At 42.5% G+C, this 22,507-nt stretch overlaps 1 protein-coding gene across 3 annotated transcripts in view; it reads left to right on the forward strand.

The window, feature by feature from the left end:
• The window catches only part of MAGI2 (membrane associated guanylate kinase, WW and PDZ domain containing 2), a 2,996,284-nt gene that overhangs the window by 2,692,747 nt on the left and 281,030 nt on the right, over window positions 1-22,507 (forward strand). For 2 of the 3 annotated variants that reach the window (XM_078679471.1, XM_078679479.1), the window contains one exon: window positions 13,012-13,053. The exons of the other annotated variant lie outside the window; for it this stretch is intronic. In XM_078679471.1, the coding sequence (XP_078535597.1) occupies window positions 13,012-13,053 (42 nt within the window). The remainder of the gene's footprint in view (window positions 1-13,011; window positions 13,054-22,507) is intronic. 3 annotated transcript variants of the gene reach the window in all.

The following is a 22,507-nucleotide window of genomic DNA, read 5'->3' on the forward strand; positions in this document are numbered from 1 at the left end:
TCCTGCCCTCCTTCCAGGGGCAATCCTGCCCACCAAGACAACCAAGAATACAACTTTCCTACCAGTTCAGGACCTCCCTCCAGCAACTGGTCTCCCAACCTAGGGTTTAACCCCTCAGGTTGTACCGGGGTCAGAGGCGAGGACTCCCTCCCTATGCACCCCCTTCCAGAGCGCTGCACCCTCCCTACTGGAGGGGTATCCCTGGGAACCATATTGGTCAGGACACTGGTTACAGATGTCCTTCCTTCCAGGTCAGGCAGATCCTGAACCTGGTCTCCCAACCCAGGGACCAAAACCTGCAGTTGTGCATTTGCCTGGCACGCCAGGACTTCTGGGGACTCACATAGTACCCCCTTGAGGGTGACACACAACTCATGTGTCCTGTGACAGTCTACCTGGCGCAGATCTCCCGACCCCTGTCCACCTGACAGCGCGGGAAGATCCCCCAGGACAGAAGTGAGGTCACCATGATCACTCACTGGGGGCTAAGCCCTTCTGACTGGTCCCTGACCCACTGGTTCTCCCACTGGGGACTCCTTCCCCCTCTCACCCCTCAGTCTGGACTTCTGTACCCTCCCAAATGGAGCGGCACTGCCAGACACCAGAACTGATGGAGGCCTGGTTACAGGCACTCCCCATTCACCAGACACTAGCAGATCCTCCTCAAATGGCCTACAAGTACAGTATAGGTCCTCAACCTGGTGTTCCCTTAAGGAACCCTCCAGGCCCTGAGACTGGGTTTCGAGCACCGTGAGACACACCGTCCCACACTCACTCCTTCTCCACTGAGACCGGACATGAGTCCCTACACCCCTCCCACTACACTGGGACCTAACCGGGCTACACTGAACCTCTTCCACCTCACAGGTCTGGAAGATATCTAAGCCACTCCTTTTGGGATCACTCCCCCAATACCTCCTCAGACTCTCTGGAATTCACCAAGAGGTCTGCCTCCAACGCAAGCTCTCTGGGATCAGAGAACTCACACTCTACCGGGTGTTGGCATAGCTCTGGAAAACAGGGACTTAAAATATGCTCTTCAACAAATGAATCACACAGCCCCCCACAGTTGTTAACCAAGCTACCCTTTGCCTCACCCTCCAGTGCCTCACACAAGTACCCCACATCACTCTCCTGAGACTGGCAAGACAGTATCTGACTGTCTCTGTCACACAACCCACACTCTTCTGGCTGGTCTTCACACACACACACCAAGGTTTCTACCATGGGGGAACCCCACTCCCTGTACCTCTCATCTAGAGTCAGTAGAGTGTCCTTCCCACCACTAGGAATATGGTCCCCTGTGCCAGTCCCCCAATCTACCTCAGGGACACTGCACTCCACTGGAACTACATCATAAACCTGAACCCCCTGGTGTATGTCGACCCCCTCCCTCAAGTCAGGTGCCACATCTCTGGGTGTTTGTACCTTTCTCTCAGCACTAGATGTCATAAACATGCTGCCACCATCTGAGCTGGACTCCACCTCCAACTCAGCAAAGCTCCTTCCTTGAGCATCCCATTTTTCTTTCTGGGCTAAGGCCCACAGGATCATACCTTCCTTGTTTAGCCGGTCTAATTCTCTGCACCTTTGCTCAGCAGCAAGGAGCCACTCATCTTTCTCTTCCTCACTGTCAGAGAAGTCCTCCTCCTCAGAATCATCTGCTAATGTTGCTTCCCAAATTCTGGCCTCATGGGAATACAGGCATCCCTCAAGATCCCTCCTTGTGGAACCTTTCTCCACGGGCAGCCCCCTCTTCTTGCAAAAGGCTTTTATCTCCTCTTCTGAGTAGATGCACAGGTGGAAAAAGTTGACTTCCATTTTGGCAGGATTTTACAGGTGCAACACTAGCCAGAGTCTCAATATCCAAAAATACTTCCAGGAGGACACCGGAAAAAGACCAAACAGTATGTGGGTGCGTAGTGGTCTGCACTCACTAGTGATGTACACCAATTACTGTGGGTCAAGTACAAATACAAGTTCAAATCCCACCGCCTGACCACCAATGTTAGATCTGGGGGTCTCTAGTTGGCAGAGGTAGGTACCACTGTCCAAATAGGGACCCTTGCTTCTAGTCAGGGCAAGGAGATAACACTCTGAGATAACCCCTGCTCACCCTCTAGGTAGCTTGGCACGAGCAGTCTAGGCTAACCAGAGGCAATGCGTAAAGTATTTGTACCAACACTCACAGTAACACAGTGAAAACACCACAAACTGACTCTACAACAGTTTCGAAAAATAAAGGTATTTTTAATCTAAACTACACAAGACCAAAACGACAAAAATCCAACATACACAGTTCAAGAATATGGTTTCAAAAAGAGTTCTTAAGGTTGCGTTAGAATTCTCTACGTTGCAATAGAATTCTCTACTGATGCGTGAAAAGTTCACAGTTGCGTCACGTTTACTCACAGTACCTTCTAGTTGCAACAAAGTTCCAAAAGCAGAAGCTGTTGCGGTGGAAAACAAGCCATGCGTTGCTCCTGAGACCCTGGGGAGGCGATGCGACAGCCCCGCTGCAGCAGCGGGCGTGTTGCGACGAATCCGGTCTGTATGGGGAGGAAGGTCACTTGTATGGATTCCGGTGCGTAGGTTTCATAGGAAGTCTGTTCTCGCAAAGGCACGATGCGACGATCTCGTAGGGGCTGCGACGATCTCCGGGGCGACGATGCGCGGTCCAGCGGGGATCCTCTCTCTCGCAGCTCCTCGATGCGTTGATTCTGCGACGATGCTCGCAGCGACGTGATGCGGTCCGCAAGCAAGCGGTGCGGCTTTCTCACCCAGCGACGACAGGCTCTGCGACGATACTCACATCGATGTTCGATTCTCCCGCACCGGTCTAGTGCGTCCCGCAAACGAAGGATGCGACGTCTCTGGCAGCGGCGTCAGGCGCTGCAACGATCTCGACCTCCGTAGCGGCGGGAAACTTCTCGCACTGTCGGGTATGCGCTCCGCAAGCGAGCGATGCGACACTTTTCAGTTTCAAAAGTCACTCAAGCTTAGTTTCAAGCTTCCCAGCTCAGGTACAACTTCCAGAGGCCCCACAACTGGATCAAGCACTCTAGGAAGGACATAACTCTCTCAGCAGAGTTCAGGGAAGCTGGGGGTGAAGTCCTTTTGTTCCTGGGACTTCAAAACAGGGAGCCAGCTCTACTCAGGCCCTTGGAGATTCCTTCAAGACAGGGGACACAGCTCAGCAGCAAAGTCCTTCCCCTCTCCTTGGCAGCAAAGCAACAGGTCAGTCCAGCAGAGCAACAGCAGGACAGTCTTCCTTCTTCAGTTTCAGCTTTCTCCTTGGCAGAGGTTCCTTCTTGATTTCCAGGATGATCTAATTTTCTGTTGTCAGGGGTCCTGTACTTATACCCCTAAAGTCTTTGTTCTCTTGGTGCATGTGGGCCCTGAGCCCGGTCTGAACCAGTTCTGGGTGAATCCTGAGCACTTTGTTTTGCTGGCTGCATCTTTCCTTTCAGAGTGAGGGGCAGGGTCCTCAGCCGCCCAGCAGGGGGGTGGAGCCAGCATTGTGGAAGGCAGGCACAGCCCTATTCAGCCCAGGTGCTAACTCCTCCTACCACTCCAGTTGCAATTGCAGTCATTCAGCCTAGTGGGGACTCATCCAGCCTCCTGGGGAATCCCCCAGCCCCTGTCACTCTCAAACCAGACAGTCAATACACAAACAGGCCCAGGCACACAGAAAGGTCAGACAAGAGAACAGCAACTTTCTAAAAGTGCTGTTCTCAAACACAGGATTTAAAAACAACCTTTCCCAAAGGATGTGTTATTAAATTCTGAGTTCAGGGATTCTAGATACTTATGTCCTATCTTGTTCCTATGGGAAGAAATGCTGTTAACCACTGTAGCCAGCATCCCCCATGTTAACCTATGGAGCAAGATAGCCTTACAGTCGTGAAAAACGAAAATGGCTGTAATTCACTACCAGAACATGTTACCTGCACCAGTACATGCTCTACCTTTCACATACACGGCACCCTGCCCAGGGGGGTACCTTGGGCCTTCCATAGGGGTGACTGATGTGCACAAAAAGGGAAGGGTTAGGCCTGGTCAGTGGGGACACTGACCAGGAGGACATGGCAGTTCTAAACTGCCCATAGGCACTGCAGTGGCAGGCCTGAGACACCATTTTAGAGCTACTCCTGCGGGTGGCACAATCAGTGCTGCAGGCCCACCAGTAGCATTTGTCATCACCAGCCCTGGCACACCCAGTGCACTTTACTAGGGACTTCATGGTGATGCAAATATGCCAAACAGGTATATTCAATCAGAATAACAATTTACACAGGGAGCATATGCACTTTAGCACTGATCAGCAGTGGTAAAGTGCGCAGAGTCCTATTGCCAACAGCCACGGGTCAGGAAAAATAGGGGAGGGAGAAGAAAAAAGTTTGGGGATGACCCTGCAAGAAGGGCCAGTTCCAACAACTGGATAATTACTGGAATATAATAAATGGTGTCTGCAGAGTGAAGATTCAGTTTGCAATCCATGTGACTTGCTGATTTAGAGCCTACAAGGTCCTTCATCTGAAACAGAATATTAGCATGGAAATAAAAGTAAATTTTCACTGTCCTAAAGAAATCACTGAATGAGCTGGTGAAAGTGGTAAGGGAATTTAAACTTACAGACAGAGATCCCTGAAAAAGCTTACTGGCACATACATCAAGCTAGGATTTTGTGAGTCCTTAATTGCAAATATTAAGGATTCGCAAAATCCTATGCATGTAGGAATCACTAAAATAATAGCGATTCCTACACATTACTTATTTTTTACTCACAAATTGCGACTTGCAAATAAGGAATAGCTTCCCATTCATTCCTATGGGCCTAAAGGCCCATAGGAATGAATGGGAAATTGCAAGCGCAATTTGCGAGTACCAATAGGTACTCGCAAATTGCACATGCAATTTCAGGGAACAAGGGTGTCAAAAGGACACCCTGTTGCACCCCTGGAATTGACCTGTGCACATATGTTGCACACACACATGACCTAAGGGCATGTGTTAACTCAACATGAAACTTTAAAAAATGCACAAAGTGCTCTTTTCAAAGGTTTAGCAAATTACCATGAAGTTCAGCTACATGGTAATTTGCACCCTATTAGCGAAATCACATTTTTTTTACTTCAATGCATTACATTTAAGGAATCTCAATTTGGGATTTCTTAAATGCAATCGCAATTCAAGTGATCGCATTTTAGAGATTACTTAAATTGCGATTTTTGCATTTGGGATGATGCATCCCAAATGCAAATATACCGTTCGCAAAGGGGCAGCTGCTGAGAATCTGCCCGTTTGCGACTGGCTTTTCTTCTGATGCATGTGCCTGTTAGTGAGTAAGGAGACTCAACCAATCCATAATTGCGGGCAGGAATACATTATTTGCAGGGCTGTAAACCAATTGACATAGACTAAGAGCTAAGAAACAATTCTTAATGTGATTAATTACAGACATTACACAAGGACTGCTTACTGTGTATTGTCGGGTCCCAATAGAGAAGGTCAGACAAAGAGTCTGACGTGTCCTGGGTATAGACTCACAGGCACAATTGATTGAAGGGAGCCGGTGTGGCATGTATGAGTCAGCGGAAAAAAAAGAGAGTAAATCTCTAAACCAACGGGGGAGCAACAGCACAAGTCTCTGCTACCAGTGTTCTTCATCTAGTGAGATGAGCGCGTGTGGTTAAATCTTACTCTAGCTACTGTCCATAAAGTAATGCAGAAGTGCGAATAGGAGTGTGAGCTGAAAGCCATGTCAAAGACGGGGGCCATCTTAAAATGAAGGCATATAGTACAGGGAGCGACAGATGAGGCCAAGAATATAGACCTTAGGCAGTTATTGAAAGGAGAGAAGAGAGCCAATTTACAATTTTAAACAGAAGAAGCACGCATCAATAAGAGAGTCTTTCAAACCAAATATGAGCCAAATAGCGGATGGTAACATAGGTTACTAAGCAGTTTACATAAATCATCACAATTTTTATAAAGTAGGGCAAGGAAATATAAATGTCAGCACGAATTGGTAAGTGTAGTGAAACACTATATAATAATAAACAAAGCAAAAAAAAAATGAATTAATTAAGCCACACATGGCTTAGTTTATGAAGTTTCATTCATCCAGGGTATTAAGACCACGGTGGTTGCCGAACATTTTATAGTCGTTTTGCACTCACATCTGTTATGCATACTCTGTAGATCACCTCCTCTAGGAGGTAATATCACATAATCAATCACTTGCCATACGAATGACATTTCTTGGTGGGACGTATCAGTAAAATGTGCCACTAATGGGGCATTCATGACATTACGTTGAAACCTGCTTTTTGTTAAACTATCCTGTCTTTGACTTTGTGAGTGGTTTGCCCTGTGTAAATGCAATTTCAGGGACATTTGATCGGATATACAACATTAGTTCCATTTATAAGCTTTATTTAGACAACTTGTTTCATAAAAGCAAGAGGACCGATAGGCATATAATATTGTTAAAAGATGTAAAGAAAGAAAAAAGAAAAAGAAAATAAACAGTTCATAAATCACATGACTCGGGGTCCACACAAATTCTCTCTTATGGTGAAACATAAACTTTACAGCATGGGGACTGTTTAATGTTTGTCAAAATTTGGCCCTTGTACAGTGTCTGCAAAAGTTGCCCAGAGCCAGTGTTAAAGCTAGCAAAGAATAACATTGGATCCGAAAAAGCCCGCCTGTCCTCATCAAATTTAAAAACAGCCCATCTTAGAAAATATTGTTGCAGTAGAAAGATTAGTTCATAAAAGTTACAACTATACCAGAAAAAAAAGAGATTAAAAAGACAACAATCGAGATATTACAATGGTTAAAAAAAAGTGTTGCGATGGTAAGGTACTCAGGTGATTCTCTATAGACCCTTGTGTTGTGTGGCTGCTAGATAGATTGGCTTTGCTGCTATGAACAGAAAAGTGCTTGTGCGTCGCCTCAGCTAGTGGGCATGATCCCGTGGGAAGTGATACTTGGTGTCCGGGGCCAGTGGGGTGCCAGGGGCTGACCCACTTGCTGGCAAATGGGTTTTTATCCATTTAGATCTTAGGCACACATAAGCTGGGCATGCAAACAGCACATTGGCAACAGCCTCCACTGGTGCCTTGCATCCTGGGCAACTGCTGGGGTTCGCTTCACTGTTGTTTTGTTCGATTACAGTTGGTAAAGTTAGTTAAGGAGTGTGTAACCTTTTCATGTACAAACAGTTTTGTGTATATAGTTTGATCACATAAAGAGCAATTCTGACATTTGAAATGACCCACAGTACGGGATAGACCTAGTAGGGTGGCTGTACTAGTTGGTTCGAGTTTCCAAGACATAACATTGACCAGGTGGTCACACAGATTTGTTTTTCCTCTACGAAATGAGTAAAGAGGGGTTGGGTCCCTAACCAATGACCATACATTGCACATGCACATGTAGTTAGTATGTCCATGTGTTTTAAAAAAAAATAATTGTAGAGATTTTATGTCATGCTGAATTAAAAATGGTAACACAGGCCATACTTTCAGTAGTGCTCAGAGGTCTCAGGGTAAGTAAAATATTCTTTTGGACAGGACCAAGCTCTTTTCAAGGCATAAAATACCAATCATTTTGGATATCCACTATTCATACGACTATTGGATAGGACAGCAGCCTCTCTAAGAAAGCACATTTTTTTATTTACAATTCTTTCGTATCCTGAGATACTGGCCAACTGTTACTTATCATTGAGGTCTCGGGAATGGAAACTTTGGTATTCCACAGGTTTTCTGTATAGGTCCATTCCTAGCGTGTCCTCCTTAACAAGTATGATAAGAACAGGAATAGGAGGGATACATCACTAAAGCTGTGTGAAAAATATAAATGTGCAAGGTTGTGGTTTTCCCAAGTCATAAAATCTGTCATGTTAGCAATGGTCCCTCTTCAAATCAGCAAGACATCGAGCAGCATGAGATGTGGTGTCCCACATAGTTGCTCACTTTCACCATTACTGTTCATCATTCAGACGGTCGACTGGCACAAATCCCACAGCATCACCACAGATATATTTCCAAATCTATGCTGGTGACATATTGTCAATCCATATCCAACTGGAAAATAAATCTGAGCCAGTCAAATATCTCAGAGTGACTAGACCGCCCTTTCCGTTGGATGAAAGAAAATTCCCCATGCCTGAGTGGTGCAACATCAGACATGTTGACAATAGCAAGCTTCCTCCTGCGATACCCAAGAGCCTGGGTCTCCACACTCCACTTGTCACTAAGTAAGACACCTAGGAATAATCATCATATCTTTATAGATATGTAAAGTCCTATAGGAATCTTAGGAAATGGACATCGGAGCTTCAACATAAATCTTTGGACATTGGAGCCCAGAGAACGGTACTAAACATTGCCACTCCATGGCACAAAGCTACATTTAAATCACTATATTGCTTACCACTTACATACCCAACACATGCTCCTCACCATTTCATTATAACATAGGCATGTCTCTTCAACTCATTTAAATAGCTGAACTCGTTTTGTACTTATAACCTTGCTTACATATTTGTTCTCATTATTTAGCATATGACTACGTTTTTAGATCTCGCTTGAGCCAGCACGCATGTGCAGCTCTGCGAGGCTTCTAGTAAGGACTTCCAACTCGGACCACATGCTCGCGCGTGTGCTTTTTATTTTTGCTAACACTCTATTGGCCTTTGCATGCGTCTTTCTAAGAAAGACAGCACGCAATTGGCCAAAGGCAGGTGCATGTCCCACCTTCTCTTTGCCCTGGCCTGGGGAGCTCAGGAGCGAGTAGCGGCCCCGCACTGTGCCTGCTGCATTCCTTAAATTCTTTGCAGTGCACGCGTGCGCGCCACTTGCTGGCTATTTTTTCTTTTCTTTTAGCGTCTTTGCAGCGCGCACGTGCACACCTCTCGCGGGCTCACTGACCCAACATTATCACAGGCTTGAAGCTTGACTGCCCCCCAACATTTGCTATCCATCATGAAAATACCTGTCTGCAGGAAAGGGGCTGTTCAAGCAAACGCCAGACAGCTGAGAACCCCAGCTCCACCCCCGACTCCTTGGTTAAGGGAGGCCCAACTTTGCAAATGTGGGGGCTCAAACCTTTTGGAGTTTTTAGAGGGAGCAAAACTTTGCAGTGATACTTTGAGTGTAGGGGGTCTAGCTTCGTTTGAGCTCCGGGGTGGATCATAGAAGCGAGGCTCAGCAACAACCTGAAACACTAAACTCCACCTGCCTTTGTTCTGATTCCATTTTTTCTTGCTCCTGCACTCCTCGCTGCTCCCCATTACATACCCCCACTTCCTATTGTTCAGTTCCTTCTCCCGCGATGGCTCCACTTCGTTTTCTGTCAGCTGTCCATGTGTGCCCCCACCCACCTTCTTGTGACTCCCATTCTCTGAACCCACAATTCATGGTATACCCGCAGTGGGATGTATGTCATGACAACGCGGGCGTTACCCCATGCTGCCATTACGACGCATCCATTACAACTCAAGTCATTACAACGACTTGCGCTGTAGGCGCTGGATTGTGGAATAGTTTAATTTTCTATTCCAACTCTAGCCCACATAACAGTAGGGAAGGTGTTGGAATAGAAAATAAAACTATTCCTTTACCAAGAGCGCCCTCCAGCGCAAGTCGTTGTACCGACTTGCGTTGTGATGGCAGCGTCATAATGGCAGCGCGGTTTAAAGCCCGCATTGTCATGGCTGTCTCCCCCGCAGTGCTCTGATGCTGCAAGGTATTTCTCCCCTTTGTTCTGTTTGAATCCTCCTCGCTTCCTGGTGCTCCTCTTTGCCCTCCCCCTCACTGCTGGGCTCTGGTTCCTGTTTCTTTGTTAATGAGTCAGGCGCTGAATGGTTTGTGGGAGATCAGACCTGCTCTGGAGCATCTAAGAATATTGACTGCAGTTTATTATTTGAGTAAACACCCTCCTCCCGATCACCCCTACCCCTCTGGCTACAGCCATGGAGGTGCGTGCCCATAGCCTGGGTCTTCAGTTAGACTGCTAATGGCCATAAAATAAGCCCCAAATTGAAGATGAATGTGCAGCTCCGTATTTTACAAAGGTGCAAGTGTTAAGACAGTAAGCCACCCATGTTTAGATTTTTTTCTAGGAGGGGGGGTCACGTAGCATTTTGAAGCTCGTAGTCTCTTTGAGTGAAGGCTAAAATAAACGATCTCAGAATTCCACAGTTTTTTTGCTAAAGGTCTAAACCTTACGAAACGTGTCACGCATATGACATGAGCATTTGGCAGCTGTGGTTGAGGCGACCCCTACCACAATTTTTTTCTATCACACAACAACAAGCATTGGCATAGCCAATAGGTCTTGCCATTGGGACCTTATAAGTGTTTAGCCATGCAACAATTGATGTTGTTGCACCAAGGATATTTTGCTGGATAACTAAACACTTATAAGGTCCCAAAGGTGAGACATATTGGCTATGCCAATGCTTGTAATCATTAGTGTTGAGATAGCAGAGGATGATTGTGTTCCTTTGCAACCCCACACTTACATTTTGCTGAAGCAGATTTCTGCATTCTGATCATGGGGACACCAAGCATGTTAGCCCACAATCATTGATCTCATCAGTATGTGGGATATTGCTGTGCAAAAAGGTATGTTATCAACTGAGGAAATGTTTGTAATTTACAGATATCTTACACTTCTTAGAGCCAAACGTAATAGCCCCATACCATTTTTTTGGAAACAGTAAAGCACGCCGCTATTAATATTGAAGGATTTATCTCAGGGTCAGAAATCTCAGGCTCTCTGGAGCATTTATCTTCTAGAATTACCTAATGAATCCTGAAAGAGTTTTTAAAAAAGGTGAGACCTGTATGACGTCTCCAAACCTATCTCTAAGCCACTCACTTGCATGACCTTTGCCTCTAAACTGAGCAGACTATATGTGTAACCGTACCACTAGCAGTATAAATGGTTAACCTAACCCTAACATTACACCTGACAATCACATTCACTCTAATCCTGACCCTAATGTTAACTCTTACTCTAACTGTGGTCCTTGGCGTAATCTTCACTTCACAGTAATCCTAAATCAAACACACAAATCCAACTTTAACCCTCACCCTAACAGTAACATTTACGCTACCACCAATACTTACCACGGCTTTAGTCCTTTTGACTCTATGTTGGGGATATAACAATGACTGAAATAAGAACATCTGTTGAACACTCTCCTACTGGGCTGAGCCAAGTTTGGGATACTGCGGTTATCAGTTAGTTTCAAGTAACAATGCACCCCGATGTTTTATTCCTCTCTTTATGGATCAAATACCACAGTTGTTCATAAGAAACATAAAACGAATCAAATAATCCTTTATTATTTCTTCAGGTCTGTTGCTTAACTTACATACACATTTTTTTCTAGCCTGTAGATAAAAGAATTTCAGTGTGCCTTCACTTGAGAAAAAATATAATTGTTAATATTCCGTTGGTAGTAATGCTTGTGTATATTGTTTTATATGCCTTCGAGGTTGATTGAGATGGAATTCTCTATGCTATGTAAATAATCGAATAAAAAGACGAGTCAGCTGAGAGTAGCATTACACCACCCGTTAATTTCAGCTGTATTTACTTGCGCATTAACCAATGGTGTACAGGTATACAGCGATACTAAGTCAGTTCCCACAGTTTTTTAAAACATATTCCAGGTGATACTGATGTTGAAATTGTGGGAAAGTGCTCATGTTTCTACAGCTTTCATTTGGTGCATTCTAAGAAAAGAAAATAAGGGAGGAAAATAATGTATAAAGAGAAAGAAAACAGAAATTAAAAGTTACCTAGTAAATGTTTCATATTTCCTAATCCTGGACATATGCGGACTATATAGACCTAGAATAAGAAAACAGGTTTAGATTATTATTATTATTATTTTTGTAAATAAACCAACTTTTAAACTTGTATTTACATCATATATGCCATGTGAAGTAAGTAAACTGGTGTTGGCCTCAACTACATGCAGCCATAATTTTCCAATGTTGTAAATTAAACTGGTTTTTGTGACTCGGGCTAGTAAACTTGCCTTTGAAATATGAATTAAATAAGAAACATCAAACAAGGGTATGACTAAATACAAATCACATTTGTAGATGCATTTCATAAAAAAGCTCCTCTTCGAGCAAAGGTCAGCAGGTAACCTTAGATGAATTTCGATTTTAAAATCCACAGAAAATTGGTCTGTTATTCGTGGAAACTTTTTATCACAGCCATTTATTTCTTTGACTTTTACAGTTACAGCATTGTTATTGCCTAGATTATAAGTTTAATTTCTTTAGTCTAGGAATGAATCTTTAAAAGTCTAATGGTTAAAGTCTATTAGCTTTTTGTTCTAAACTTGGTGGTATAAATGTTGTTTGCAGTGGGATTTATCTCACAATTTAACGTTTTCTCTAATGAAAATGGCACAAATAAGTGCAAAATCGTTTGCATCCATCTGTTTAGTGCACTGCTTTGAGTCCCGCTTGAGGATGGTGGTAAATGTTATTGCTAAAACCATGCAATCTAGCACTATGTGCACCCAAATCGCTATAGGCACAGACTTCAAAACCAGATGTAAAAAAATTGTCATCCCCTTTTACACAATGCGTTCATCAAATAAGACCCTCTGATTTTAGCAAGGCTGCATCATTCACTACTGTGATCCAGCAGCGTAGCAATGGGGGGAGGGTTCCCCCCCCGGGCTGCCTCCCCCCCGGGCCGCCCACCCCGGCCGGCACGAGTTTTGGGGGATCTTAGCTGGGGTCGTTGCGGGTCAGCAAATGCAGGGTTCGCCAGCACTCCTCCCACTACTGGGATCGAGTCACTACCAAGCCTTTCAACTAATATACAGTCCCATCTGTCTAATATGCAGGAAAATGGAAGAGGTATATTTTCAATTATGTGATACAAGATAGAAAATAGTAATGCATATATGTCTATCTCTGGGATTTTATTCCTCACCGAGTTCCCCATTTTCTCATTCAGAGCAAGTGCCAACAAGGGCTGGTTTTCGAGTGGACCCATCTGGCAAGTATTCTTTAGCTCCCATTTTCCTGTGAAAAGACCATCCTCCATTTTGTGCTCATGTAGCAGTGCTGTCTGTGATCATTGTTATGGTCAGCTGTGCTTGGCCAATCATCCTTCTGTTTTGTGCACATCATTTTTTTTTATTCTTTTCAGCATGATTTTAAATGTCCATCCGTTAACCCACTGAATCTGCTTATAATTTGAATGCTTTTTCAATTATTGTAAAACATATTCTCAGCAAATTGCATTTCACTGCTTAGTCATAGTGTATAATTATATTTCATGAACAATGCAAATTGAAATCCGCTTTTTTGCAGCATGTTCTGCAAGAACACACAGCACAGCTTTATTCATGAAGCAAACAGTTAATCTCATAAATAAGAATTGAAAGCACCATCAATGTACGAGGCATCTGAAAAATGTTTCTGTGCATTATGGTTCATCAGTAAACAGTTTGAGCCATTTTTTCCACATTAATCCGGCAGCCCACACAATGGAGCAATTAAACCCACAAGTATACTTTATTATTGAGGAATGCACACTGACATGCTTTTTCTTATGGCTTATTCTCAGGCAGAATGCAAGCTATTATTTGGAACAACTTCCAGAACTGGTCTGAAGTGCATGATCCCTCACTATACTGCCAACCAAAACATTAGGCCAGACAAAATAACATGGAGAGCACAAACCAGATTCAACTGTTATGTTATGTTATGTTATGTTATTTATTTATTTCTATAGCGCACGGCTACTCAAAAAGAGTGTCCCAGCGCTTTAATGGAGAAAGAGACAATACTGCAACATAAGAAACATAACACCAAGATAAAAACTAACAGAAAAATAGGCCGGAGGTTAGCGGGAGACCGGCTACTGAGTGAACAGCCACATGGTGAAAGACACATGGTGGTAAAACAAACTGTGTCCTGGGCACACACCTCTGGAACTCCCAGAGCGTAGGCCTTAGGAACCAGCCAAATTTGCCTACATTTGAAAACAAAAATATTAAACGAGCCTCTCAAGGAGATGATAAGGAATCAATTTCCCTAATGAAAGAGAGCGGACCTGCAATGTACATTGCATCCTCCATTGATCTATGGCATTGAAGATTCCAGGGTGGTCTTGCCTCCAGTGGAGGTGTTGTCTCAGTTAGTTAGTGTTTGATTGCCTGCTTATTGTGTTGTCCCCTTGTTTCAGGTACACCTACTACAGCTTACATTTATTAGCAATGAATCCATTTTTAATTTCTACACCCAGTCACTACTATTGTGCCTCTCCATTTTCTGAAGGAACATAAAGATACTGTATCTATTTTAGGGTCTCTTTTCCCAATGATCTAAGTTGTTACTACATCGCAACAGCGAGGCATTTAGGTTACAAACATTTGATAGCACAGTAGAAATTGAGTCTTTCTTAATGATTCATGCTAGTGGGCTCACATCTTCTAGTGTTTATCTCAGTAGAGATCTCAGCATAAATGATTCTGGATGGAGACAGAATAGTGCTGAAGCAGGTTTATTTGCATTTGTATAGATTTTTTGATACCCTATGTAGTGTCTTGTGAGTTTAAGATGACAGGCCACTTTTGGTTCCTGACGGACTGCATAGAAGAGTGATGTAAGTGCTTGGGTGTGGATGATAGAATTCATGATATAGATTGTTCAGTTAACGGTTACATGCTGAGAAGTAAAGATGTGTAATACCAAGCTCCGTGTGTGACAATGTAATTTACCTACTCCGAGGCTGGGGAAAACACTACACCCTACACTCAGTTATTTTCATGTACTGTAACTTTGCAGGACACATATCAAGATTCCTAGCTGTACCATCGCTTGTGATATATATTGACCTGCCCACCAGTAGTCAACTTCTGCAAACAAATGGTAAAGTCAGGAAGCATAGAATGCCTTCAGTAAACAAAACTTGTCACAAGTTGTTTCCAATCGACCTCTGCAAAAGGAGTACTGCTAACTGGCTCATGGCCTCTCTGAGCTTCACAGAGGGCCTTTCACAGAGACATCTGCCTTATTCAGGCACATGTTTTGGTGAACATTTTTAAAAGAGAAATGTTGCCTGGACGGGGGATTCTTACTTTAGAAACAGCTCTTGTTGCAGATGTGCTGATCAAACCTGTCTGGAGATAAGCTGGGCTTATCCTATGATCTTCTTAAAGGTGGCTATAATAGGCAGATATATCTTCTTGCAAAGTGGATACAAAGCTCCAAATTGATTCATTTCGTGGAGATTACTTGCTTGTTCCTCCTGCATTATAGTGGCAGATCCATTACACTGTTGTTCTGAAAACCAAGTTTGCATGACTCTAATTATTGATGTTTCATTAGAAAGCATAAACAGAAGGAAAACAGTGTCTTCAAAAACAGTTAGCAATACACATGTTCTGCGAGATTGACTTCCCACTTTCTCAGGGCTGATAACAAAGACATGTGTAGCTAGTTTAGACTGGCAGACTTGAATTTAAAAAAGAGAATCCAAACTGATTTTTTCCAGAACAGATCTTAGATATGATTGTAGGTGGATGTGCAATTATGCGAATTGATGATGACCAGAAAGAAAGATCTAAGTTCTCTCTGATAGGAGTCCATTCAAAATGTCTGCAGCCTGCAGCTCACACATGTAGCACCAAAGCCTGGTTAGTAGACCTGTCAAGCTCATAAGTCAACATATCACAAGTCTCCAAGGCGTGGGTTACAGTATCCTCAGACTTTTGAGAGAGGGTACCCTCAACAGTGATTCCAACCACTGCAAACTCATTTTCTCCCATCTTTGGAGCCAGGTGAATTTGTCCTGGTGAATTGTAGGAAAGTAGCGTTTGTTTCTTAAGATCCGGGACAAGCAGTGCTGGTTGTTTTCGTGAATTATTTCAAAGAAAGCACTTCTTATTTACTATTGAATACTCCATATGTTTATATCAAAACTGCAGTTTACCAATAGTGTGTTTAAATAAAAACCATTTTCAGTTGCAGCCAATTTCTTGGAATCAATGTGTTTTCGACATCCCTAGGCTACAGAAAAGGATTGGAGGAGGTTGGACCTTCAGATTAGATAATACGCAGTTTGATTTCTAGACCCATTCACTAGTTCAAAGCCTTGTAATGTATCCAAGAGAATGATAAGCGGTATCCATGCTGCATCGTGAAGAAAAGAGGTAGAGCTATGAAGAAGTGACAAGTCTGGTTGATACTGAAGTGGGCCGAGCAAATGTATAGGGCGTGGTTAAATAAGTAATTGCTCGAACAAGGGTGGATTTCAGTTTTTTCGAAGAAGTTTGTTACATTTTGTGATGAAAATAAAGACCAACTTTCAGCAAACCTTAAAACGTGAAAGAAACCTTGATCAGTATTTCATTAATAAATGTAATCTGCTCTGCCTGTGGTACTTTAGACAATAGAAGTAACCTGACACTTATAAGCATTGTTCCAGATAAAAATGGGTTCATTTGTATTTTTGTATTTTATGGCAAAAATTGACCGTAGTACTTTGGCTATAAAAATTAAATTCAAATATCTAATGCATTTATCTGAGGTAATAAGCCTGGGGTCTTGCTGGACAATTATGGTGGATATGTTTTCATTTATTTAAATGGTATTTGGTTAGGTTTTATTATTAGCCCTTCCACTGATCCGTTTTACCCTTATTTTTAAAATAAATTCCTTCCTCTCAAGACATATGAACTACACTACAGTGCTGACCCCAAAGAGGGAAAAATATGTTAATGGTTGCTGTTTCACTTTGGAGATGGCTGTCTTTGACTGATGTAATTCCATATTTCACACAGTTGAGATTTATCAGTGGACATTTACATACAAATACCTTGCCCTTGTGTCTTGCGTTTTCAGAATGAGTTCTTCATCAGGGGTTGGATGGTGCCCTCTGATGTGTAGATGATCATTAGTGCTGCTGCTATAATGGTGATATACTCCATGATGGTTACTTATATGTTCATTTTTACTTTACTCACAATATCTCTAATGTGGTTTGCGGTTATCCACGTCCTGCACTTTATAACTGTAAAGTCATTTATAATGACCTACATTCACAAACCTCAGGCAGCCCAACGCATGTCTAATTGTTTATTGTATTTATAAAGTGTTCACTTATGATGGGCTTCTTGGTGCATGTCCTCAGGATCAATAGCCAGGCTGAGGATCTGGAGATCCATAGCTGGTCACCCATGAGCTAGGATCAAGTTTCGGTTTAACATGCGTTGCCTGTTTTGGATGGGTGATCACAGCTCAGATAGATGGGAATGAAGAATAATGCCTTGACGTTTTCACATCACTGCAAAGATTGGGCGTCTCAGAACCTTTGAGAGGGGTTGGCCTTGAAGAGGTATTATCGCTTTGAGTTTTTGGTTAGAGTAGATTGTAAAGAAAAATTTGTATCCCTACAACCCCTTGATTGAGATTGCTTTTGGGGTCAAAATCCTTGTAAAAGAATTGCAGGAGTTATTTGTGGAGAGTGGATGTTTATAGTGCATGAATTTCACTGAGAGGTTCACTTTGATGGCTGACAGAATGTTTTGCGTTTTTTTAAAACCTCGATGTAAGTCAATCTTCTGGCACAATTGTAATTTATGGAAGTCGGTAGACTTTCGCACAATCATTTTCTATTTTGCATTTGCAAATTTAAACGTGGAGACCAGTTCTTTAATGATTACCAAGAAATTTAAATCACTACATAATATCAAGAGTCTGTTTAAAGGTCTAATACATTTCAACACTAGCCATCATCCTTGCCACCATTTGAGCCGACAGGTCTCTTCTGCATCACATATAGTACTTGTGAACTTTGTAAAAGACATTATAATGAGCTGATAGTCTGCCATCTGAATTATGCATCCTGAGATGAAAGAGAGAGTGCATAATCAAGGTGAAAGGCAACCAACTTATGATACTACTCATCGATGCTTTTAGGAAAATGTACATGGAGGGAAGCGTGGTTGATTAATGTATTTTCTTATAAGACGGTGCTCTTTTATGTCATAATGAGTACGCTCAAGATGAGCGAAGCAGCGACAGCAAAAAGTTTGCATTTCGATTGCCACATGAAGCAAATCTATGGATAGTATGTTTTGTTTCTGGGCAAACGTCTTTCTAAGCATGTTTATTGTCCATCAGATAACAAACTTTCCACTGCATTCTTTAAATAAGTGTTATTACTTGCGCCTGCGGGCAATAAAGGTATTTGAGTACCTTTTATAATTATGAGCCTGTGCCGCCTGTGAGGGGAGTGTAACTAAAAGCCGCTGTTGGCCTTCTGGCAAAGGGCAATGAGGCTAGTAACCCGCCTACGAATCATTGAGCTACGCAGCAGCTATTTCTTACCTAAAAGATAGGGAGGGAAATGGCTCTGTTCTTCTGTGATGCTCCCTGCGACTGTTCATAATTTGCTGAGAAGAAACCTCTAAAAGCCAAAAACGTAGAAAACCTTTGTGTGCATTTTTAAAAACCTTGTATGGGCTGATTGAACTTCTATCCCAGTAATATCAAATGGAGGGGCCCTGACACCCATTGTAGAACTGGCAGATGCATTAGTAGATGTAGAGTACCCCCAGCGCCTCTACTAATAAGTAGAAGGCAGTTCCTGGTCTGGCATTGCTTTCAGAGCCGACAGCACACCGGTGGAATTTCGGAAGCTGGCAGCACAGAATGGGCTCCCTTTACAGGACTGGTACATTCGTTTTGGCCTGAAAAGTGGGCTTTCTGTTTCATTGGCCAGATCCCACAGATCCTTCCTGGATTCCAAAGGGGATTAGCTCCTTCATTTTATTGTTAAGAATGAGACAGCCAGTCAGAATCCTTGGAATGGCTCTTTGGTCTACCAGTATAGACCCTACTCTGTGGCTCTGAAAATGGACTTCTTACTTTTAGAGAGACAAAAGAAGAGCTGATAACAGACCTAGCACAAACATATTTTACTAACATACTTTACTACATCGCAAATAGATAATCAAATATTCCACTCCCAAATACATTAACTAAGGGCCTACTCATAACTGGCAAACCATATTCTGGCACATTTTTCCTTCCATAAGCCATGCTAATATAGACTGAACTGATTCATATGAGTTGGACAAGAGCTATAACTTTCAAAATGCATTATATTATTGAATACGTGACCGTAAACTGATACCCCTATATAAGGAGTTTTAACACCCTAATCTTTTCATTGTGAGCTAATTTACTCGATTTTGCACTGAGCACAGAGATACCTCTGATTTATGAGTACATGTTATTAGCACTTAAATCGGCCGCAAGACAGACCTTATCACCTAATTGGATTTTTCTCTGTTAAATAGGAGCAAGGTCATGGAAAACTAAAGATAAAAAAAATGGCTGTCCTCAATGATGGAAGGAAAATTCCCTGCTTTCTTGGTACAAGAAAGCAAACATTATTGATCAATTCCACCTGGTTTAAAATATTAAATTGCAGTACCTTAGAGAAGTTACTATTACCAGTCTTACATATCTGAATACAAATCTATTTCATGTTTTGTAGATATAATAGTTTTGCCCCGCACTAACTGTCCTAATGAGTTGTTTTATTTCACTTGGAATGCTAACTCTGTGTGAAATGACACAATTTGAAAGTGTTTCAGAACCCGGCTGCATGGGCTGGTGCAGCGGCAAGCAGCATTGCACATCTGGGCCCACTGCATGTTACAGTACGCGGAGCATATAAGGCTTCCCTGGATGGGCCCAAACATGACGGTCACCTGTGCCTCCCCATTCAACACGTCCAACCCCCCCATCAGCAGCCCCACTGACGATTTGCACCTACTTACAGCAGGCGGAAAGTACCAGTAGTTTCTTCGCCGGAATTGTGAAAAACTGCCCGTAAATCTGGGGAAATATGTTGGGAAAGCCACAGTGAACAAAACAATTGTTTAACAAATACTTTTTTGGCATAGCATTATCTTCACAAGATGAAAAGAAATGCCTATTGGCTATCAAGATTTCCTGTCTCTCAGGTGTGGGAAATGGATGCCAAATGACTTTGAGGGATGTCACTCGGGTGAGATGTGCTCTTGACGGGTGGCACATTTTTCACATGTGTGATTAGTCTCATCTCGCTCCCAAAAGTCATATTAACACTATAAGGAGCCTATGAATGTAAACCCGATTGTTAGCTTCAACCCCAGAGGGGACATTCTTGTTTATTAATATGTATTGGAAGGTTTTTAAGCACAATGACGACCAAGACCCAGGTGTTTTCCTCATGCCAGAGACAGATCGGTGGGGCAAACATAGATGTCAGTAAATGACAACACGGTAACTACGTCCTTAAATTCCTTTCTTCTTTTGATTAATCAAAATTAGTTTCTTGTGTAGTGTTCTCAGCTTTCCAATGGCAATAAACTAGCATTAAAATGCATTATCTCATAACACCCCATAGCTACATACATCAAATTAATGATACAATCCATCTAATTCTTATCATGTAATTAGGCTAATTTTACATGACAGAGTCAAGCATTTGAAGAAAATTATCATTGTAAGGCTCTCCTAACACACATATAGGTGTATAGGTATCATGGTCCTCGTCCACGTTTATCATAACTTTCAAATAAGACTTCCCTATGTTTATTTTAACTAGAGGGTAATCAATGTTTATATGTAACCGAATATCTTGTACATTTCCCTCACACAGACAAAACATTTTCTATCTACTTTTAAATACCCCTCAAACGTGAGGTGGCAAAACTGCCTAATCTTAATTTCTAATGTGGCTTCCTCATAAACTAATCAGAAGAAAGCTAAGGTAGAGTTCTCTCAAACCAGTCGATCCTGAAATATTAGTTCATGGAAGTTAAATATTAAAAAGGAGTAGATATTCTCTCTTTAAATGATCCCTAAGTTTGTCCCTTAAACATTCACTCTTACATGTACTACATTCTGAGTTCCATGTTGACTGCTTTCATAATAATCAGAGGTGGGAAAGGCAACGCTCTACTCCACATAATAAAAGGGAAATATATTCACCTAACATCTGGGTGAAAAGAATGTGCTACCAGTGCTACTACTACTGAGCGTCTGGACAGATCTTTCTTATGAACCATGCCCATGTGAATGCCCACCACTTAGATTTACACACCGAAAACTGCTGCATCTCACTGAACCCTGAGACTGACTGAGATGTATGTCTAAGTAATGGTCATTCAAGCTGGTAGAGGATGACTATGTCGGAGCCACATTTTGTCATAAGGTTTCCATGTCCTTTCAGGCTAATGGATCTTTGTAATCAGAAAAAATAAATTCCCCAAATATCTGGGAACTCTGATGTGGTATAGGTTTTCAATTGGTGGCCTTTAATCCAATATCCAACACAGTGTCATACCCAACCTCCTTACCTGACTAAGGGACTGATATCAAATTTGGTGGATGGGTTACTTCATCTCAGACTTGGCAGATTTCGGATGGAGTGACCCATACTTCAAACTTTAAATCAGGCCTTAAACCTTTTCAGGCTTTTCATCCTCTTAAGGGCTTGCAATCCTCTTCTCAAAACTTTCCACCTGCACTTTCCCCAAAGCACACATTTAAAAAATGGCAGAAGATCCCTCCCCATACATGGCACATTCCTTTAAAATTGCATCCTTCAGCAACTGAGATCAATAAGAGACGTCTTATAATTGAGAATATATCTAAGACTCACCTGTTCTCTTCCATTATTTTCCTGCCCTTCCTGACATCAGCCAACTTAATATCTGAACCATCAAACAACTTTCACTACTCCAGTCAGTCAGGGGGGTCAGACTGGCCTTTAATCACACTGACCTCACTGACTAGTCTTTTCCATCATCTGAGACAATATTATTCTTAAATCGGAGGATCTCATTTTACTTGAGCAGTTTCTGCTTCACCTGCATACTATCCATTGCTGCTTTTCCCCCAGTGTTTCTGCACCTACCAGCACCCGAGATGATGTTGAGTGCATTACAAAACCCCCAAATAAATAAATAACGTTCTACATCCTGAAAACAGATTGTCTGGCTCACAGATAGAACATGCATAGCAGCATCAATAAGAATGTGATGTGTGTTTTACTCCTTCTAAACCTTCCCCATTGCAGACCCATTTCCAACAAGGATTCACTGTCTCTAAGTCCTTCCCTCTGATCTGACTAATCCATGGCTGCACTGGTGGATTCTCCATTAACAAAACTTCCACATTGATATGCCCATCCCTTAATATTTTGGGTATTAACTCCATTGATTTCTAAATGTTGGAATATTCTTTGGTCAAGCTAGATGCCAAAATTCTCTAACGAGCATCAAATATGTTTAGTAGGGGTGGGCCGAGCTTGTGGCATTTTACTTTACTCCATGGAATTCTGCAGAGTTACATAGAACTCTGCGAGATTCTGTGAGCATGCAGAATTCGTCATGCTGTGATATTTGCGCTGATTTTTAGTGTTGGGATCTTCTTCCATACTG

Source organism: Lissotriton helveticus, chromosome 1_1 (assembly GCF_964261635.1).
Source record: "Lissotriton helveticus chromosome 1_1, aLisHel1.1, whole genome shotgun sequence".
NCBI lineage: Eukaryota > Metazoa > Chordata > Amphibia > Caudata > Salamandridae > Lissotriton > Lissotriton helveticus.